This window comes from Odocoileus virginianus, chromosome 24, assembly GCF_023699985.2.
Source record: "Odocoileus virginianus isolate 20LAN1187 ecotype Illinois chromosome 24, Ovbor_1.2, whole genome shotgun sequence".
In the NCBI taxonomy this organism is placed as follows: Eukaryota; Metazoa; Chordata; class Mammalia; order Artiodactyla; family Cervidae; genus Odocoileus; species Odocoileus virginianus.
Genome location: NC_069697.1, coordinates 6,900,509 through 6,906,508, shown reverse-complemented (window position 1 = coordinate 6,906,508; position 6,000 = coordinate 6,900,509). Strand labels below are relative to the sequence as shown.

General features: G+C 39.4%; 1 protein-coding gene across 9 annotated transcripts in view; it reads right to left on the bottom strand.

Moving 5' to 3' along the window:
• Window positions 1-2,214: 2,214 nt before the first annotated feature.
• NAV3 (neuron navigator 3) overlaps window positions 2,215-6,000 on the bottom strand; it is an 889,111-nt gene continuing 885,325 nt past the window's right edge. For all 9 annotated transcript variants that reach the window (XM_070454242.1, XM_070454243.1, XM_070454238.1 and 6 more), the window contains one exon: window positions 2,215-4,843. In XM_070454242.1, the coding sequence (XP_070310343.1) occupies window positions 4,724-4,843 (120 nt within the window). In that variant the 3' untranslated portion in view covers window positions 2,215-4,723. The remainder of the gene's footprint in view (window positions 4,844-6,000) is intronic.

Genomic DNA, 6,000 nt, shown 5'->3' with positions numbered 1-6,000 from the left:
ACTAGGAAAGCAACCTTTAAATTGGCCTGCCAGAGGGTTTTTTTTTTTTTTTTTTAAGATGATACTAAAGTGTTGACACATGCTCATGGCTAAATTGTCTGGAAAGTTGTTGTTAATGTTTCAACAATTACTTCTTGATTCTACAACTAGGGTAATGTAGAGAACACAATCAAAATGGGGGCAGTGAACAGAGTAAAAAAGGAAATCAAGAGATAAACAAAATCCAGATTGAGCAAAAAATTGTCATTTGATATTTGAACCTTATTCCTAAAAACAAAATGCAGGAGAGATGAGGGAGCTGGGTGATTAAATTTTATAAAGATCAGTCTTTCTATAGTAGTGTTAGCCAATGGGAATAGAAATATCAAGTGAGTCACAAATATGAGCAATGTATTTAATTGTAAAATTTGTAGTAGCCACATTAAAAAAAAAAAGAAAAATGAGGTGAATTTTAATACTACAGTTAATATAATCCAATATACTGAAAATATTTTCATCTCAACATGTAATCACTACAAAAATTACTCAATTGTACACCAACTTCAACTCTATCATGCTATTATAGAACACTGGCAAACTTTAAAAATTCCAGTGATAAATAAAAGATTTATGAATGTCTTTATAATTTTATGGAAAGGAACTTGAGAAGTTTTTATTTTTCTTTAATGAGATTCTACTTCAGAGTGTGCTGTGTTTAATTTCTATAAACATGTTTTCTAGTAGAAGAACTCCTGGGTAACTAACAGATAATGTATACTAGATGTGGAGAAGAGAGACTCCAATGATTACGTATCCAGATCATCTCCTCTGAACTAAAAAGCAATATTAATTCAGTAATATTGAGTGGACATGAGTTTGAACAAACTCCGGGAGTTGGTGATGGACAGGGAGGCCTGGCGTGCTGCAGTCCATGGGGTTGCAAAGAGTTGGACACAACTGAGTGACTGAACTGAAACTGAAAATAAATAAATAAATAAAATATTTCCTCTTCAAAGTAATCGTATGAGTAGAAACTAAAACTATCCCATTTTACAGATTGGCAAACTGGATAAAAGACATGCTTTTCATAAGACTTTAATATTACCATGAATGCATTTACAAATTCAATAATGAGTATTTGTTACACTACTGATGTTATTAATGTATTATAATGGCTGTGCTAATATAGTAGCTGGCATTTATTCAGTTTCCTGAGTTCCAGGCATTGTTTGAAGTGCTTTACAGATCTAAACTCAATACTCCCAACAGCCCTATGAGATAGGTACTATTACCCCATGTTATAAATGAGGACACTGAGTTTTAGAAGATGCATTCTTAAAAAAAAAAATACTGCTGACCTTTGAAAACACAGTAATCTGTAAGAGGTGGATATTATTCCAGTCATCCACTTGATAGGCGAGGAAACTAGGCATAAAGAGTGTGAGTAACTGGCCAAGGTTACCCAGACAATGATAGTGTTGGGGCCCACACTTACACAGCATGAAGCCCAATGTGTCAGAACAATGTTCAAGTTTTATGTCAGCTCAGTGTTTACCTGGATAAGATGGATTGTGGAGATTTCCCAATCTCCGAAACTGTGAAAAAGGAAACACTTATCAATTTTAATCTATTACTGTTGTTCGACTCATTTTAACTAATAGCTCTTTTTTTCCTCAACAACTATTCTAATTTTCCTGCTTAAAATGAAAACCCTACTCAGAGTACCCAAATAAGCATTCCAATTACTGGTATGAAAGACCAGGGTGCTTTGAAAAAAATTTCTCATTTTAAAGAGGTTTCCTTTTCTTTTTATAATGTCTATTAAAAATAAACCACCACCAGAAGAATTCTTCAATGTTAAAAGCATCTTTATCGCTAAAAGGTCAAAAAAAAGTTAATGGAATAAAAACAAAGAAACATTTAATAAGTTGATAAAATTAAGTGAATATTAACATTTTATTTTATATTAATGCTTATTTTATAATCATTTAGGTAGACTAATAATGAGTTTTCTAAAAATATTCACTGAATAAATAACTTTCATTTAAAAAGATATACCTAGTACCTTCAATATATTTACTCATTTAAAAGCTATGAGGTCCTTTCTATGAAGAATATAAAATAAAAAATCACACACATCCTACTCATGGCTTATTAATAGTGCAAGCAACATTTTAAAGTTTGATACTTTTGGTGCATAATTATTCAATTCTCTCCACATATAGACACCACACCTTGTTGTCAATAAATAATTCCACTTTAATGGCAAAGTAATAATTTAGACAGATACAGGGTGCACATTTGCAAAAAAATATATGCAAGCTGGTTTACAAGCTAGAGGAACAATCAACCAATAGAAAATACATCACCCAGTTAAGTCCACGGACACCAAGTAGTTGCTGCCGGGGCTTTACAAAGACTACAAAACTTTTCAGATGATTTATTTCACTGTTTCTATTTACATGGTATGTTACATCAAAAATGTACAAAATATAAAATGTATACAGACAAATGTTTCACAAACTAGTTTAAGTTGTAAACTAGGCGGACCTACTGGGATGTATTGCAGGAATTTCTGTTTAATGATCATGTTTGAACTGTGGTTCTCAAAATGGCAGGGAAAGATTAGCAATTTTCTTAGATCACATATTGTACAAGGGCCACTAGTCACTCATCCAGCTACGCCTATCGACGTTTCACCGCAGACGCGATCCACGTTTGAGGCTTCGAAGTCAGGGTGCCCTTTCTAGGTGCACAAATCAGTTGCGATTTCCCTTGGGGCAGTAGCACCGTGTGGGACCTGTAGTCGAGCGACACTCTGACGGCTGCAGCGACGTCTCATGCTGTTACTGTTCTACAGCAACTGACCCGTGGGTGGTCACAGAGAGTAGCACCAATTGAACGTCCTGAAGTAGCACATTTTCACACGCATGGAACAAGTCTACACCGTGGCCTAGCCCTTGGGGTGGTACGTTTCAAACCTGTCCTCTCTGCGTGGTGGGAACTTCTCCAGTCACTCCCGTCAGCTCTCATGTACTCTCCCGAAAGCCCGCCATGACAGATGCACTTTCAGACATTTTTACTTTTCCAAAAATGTATTGGCTTCATGGACAGTTTTGAAGCATGCTCACTCTAGCACTGATAGCTCCTGCATGGTCATCACAACTGTAAATACAGGACAAACACACCAGGTAACAACAGCATTGAGGGTCTGCATTCTGTATTTGTTTGCAACGGACAGGAAATCTCAGCAAGTGAAACATCTCTTAACACCCACAGGATAAAATACAATTTGTGTGTGTGTGTTTGTTTTGACTTGTGCAAGTTTTTTAAGTGATTATTTACAATACCTACCCAGTAGACTGTGCAAATCTAACCTTCTTTTACAGTATAAATGCTTTCTCATCCACAGTGACTTCACTGCTTCAGTGTTCTCGAATGCTGAATTTCTCATGTACAATAACACCCATCAAAACAACATGCTCAAAACTCATAATAATTAAAAAAAAAAAAGAATAGGAGAGAAAAGCCGAATAGTTGTGCTCATGCTGCATCTAGTGCTTCCAGCTCTGCTGGATAAGAATTCACCATCTCCCGCCTTCTCAAACTCTTTCCCCTAGAACTGGATGGAAGATAGCCACATGGCTTAGCTTGTAAATGACAGTCAAAGAGGGCTTCTGGGTCACTTGGGTCTTTTGGAGGATAGGCAAAGCAATCTATTCACAAGGTAAAAATACTGATCTTTCTCCTATCCATTTCTTCAAAAACAAACACAAAAATAGAGATGAGGCTACTGTGTTAACTGGTGTTGTAAGTGAAGACAGTGGAAACGACCAGTGGTTCAGGATTTAAACCAACGGTTAAACTGTTGTAGAAATCGGCTTAAGGCAGTGGGACAGCACCATAGGAAATGTTCCTTCTTTTCACTGACTAGGCTCAAACAAACAAAGCCCTAAAAAGCCTGTTGTCAGTGTGGACTAATAATTGGTATAAAACTTATTTTTTTTTAAGGGAATGGGCAGGTGGTTTCAAAAGACCACAGTGGGAAAAACAACCTTATCAAACCTGTGACTCAGACACTGAAGCGTGGGTGAAGCACAGCCTGTGATCACGGCAGCTGAGAGTGATGCTGGCCCTTCTCCAGCTGGCCACAGCAGTGTTTCCCTGGGGGGTCGCACAATCCCACTTGTGCTTGGAGAGGCCTGGCCTCTTCATTTTGGAATGGGGTGAGCACACAACACAAACGCTACTGGGGCTCCGCAACCAGCACCATGTGGCACAAAAGAGGTTGGACGGATCAGAAGAGTGGATCCTGCTTGGGGGGAACAACCCCTCAGAGGAAACCAGAGAAGGAACTACCAAAAAAAAAAAAAAAAAGAAAGAAAAAAAAGTCTGCATTGTAAACTTTTAAAGAGAAAAAACAGAAAGTCCAGTTTGGCTAACCCATGTGCAATCTTCAGTTGCCCTATCATTAGGGTCCTTTCCAGTTGAGTATTGGAGCCTTACATCACTCCACAGAGATTAAAAAAATAAAATGCCTAGAAAGAAAAGCAAGTTACGCTTCCGTGTCAACTGAGCATCTTGGTGCTTCAGACTTAGTTTTGCTGCCTCCTTAAGAGACCACAACTCTGGGTCAGGGCCCTGACAGGATGCTTTCATACTGGCAGTGGTTTAATGAAAATACCTCACTTTTCAAACTTTTTTTTTAAGCATAGTCTTTCCCCCTAACTTTTTTTTTCACCCTCTAGAGGGTAGATTCAAGAGACGAATCCAGAATGTCTTCATGATGGCTGGTGCTATCGCTGTCGCAGCTTTGTGTGCCCGGGTAATTGGCTGCTTCTTGGAGTTTCATCAGCATATTCATCTGAAGAAAGAAAAAGAGACATCGATGGAGGCGATGACGCATGGAGAATGCCAGGCCCAGAAAACACAGGGCCCCGAGCCACACGGAGGACCCATCTCATCCCCTCCAAGGGAAAGGGAAAACAATTTTAGACTTTGACTGGTTGCCCCGACTCCTAGACTGTCTCTCCCACACATGACTACAACGGCAAACCACAAGGAGAAAATAGGGCCTCTGGATACGTCTTTTACTTGCGATTGTAAATGAATACAGCTCCAACAGGGAGAGTGGGAAGGAAACTGTATCGCAGCCGGACATCTGGGCTCGTGGCTGCCGAGGACGCCAAGCTGCCCAGCTTTTTGGCTGCGAGGAGCAGAAAGCATTGAATGGAACTGAAAGTCCTGAACGTTCCTCCACGCCGACGGGCACACGGGCGTCCGCTCAGGGCCCCGCAGAGGAGGCGGGGCTGCAGGAGAATGGACCAGCTGCTTCCTACAAGCCCCCCATCTGCTGCTTAAGCGTGGACCTCGAGGGGAGGCGACCGAATGAAGCCGACCATCAGCATTTGAAGAGGCCAAAGGGAAGAATCACTGTCAAGCTTCTGCGGCTATTGAGCGCCTGGCTAAAATATGATGGGTATCTCACACACACACACAAACCACCTTCTGGAAGAAGAACAGCTGTCTCACGCTGCCCTGCCTTCTAGGACAATGGCAATGTTTGTGCTCATAAAAGGGACATGGGCAGGAAAGCAGCTGGGGAGAAAGGCAGCTAGTGTTTCCGGGTATTAGAAAATAAAAGGCAGCTACTTTGCTTGGATTTTGAGAGATGTGCAGATTCACTGGTAGAGATGCATAAAGAAATAGTGTTCAAAAGCAAACTGTGAATAAATGATGTGACAGTTTTAGAAAGCACAGAAAAATTGGTACATCTTCGGGAGGGTATGGACTTGTTTTCTTATCAAGAGTTTCTGTAAATGGTAATAATCTTTATATTGTTTAATGCATGCTAATGTTACTATTTATTATGTAATCAAAGATGTTCTTTTTTTCCCCCAATTTAAAATTTAGGGAAACTGATCCAATAGAAAGGATTGATCCAAAAGGATTCCTTAGTCATATGTCAAGCTCTGTTTGCTGATATATTCAGTGTGAAATGTGTGTTTAATTAAAAAAAAA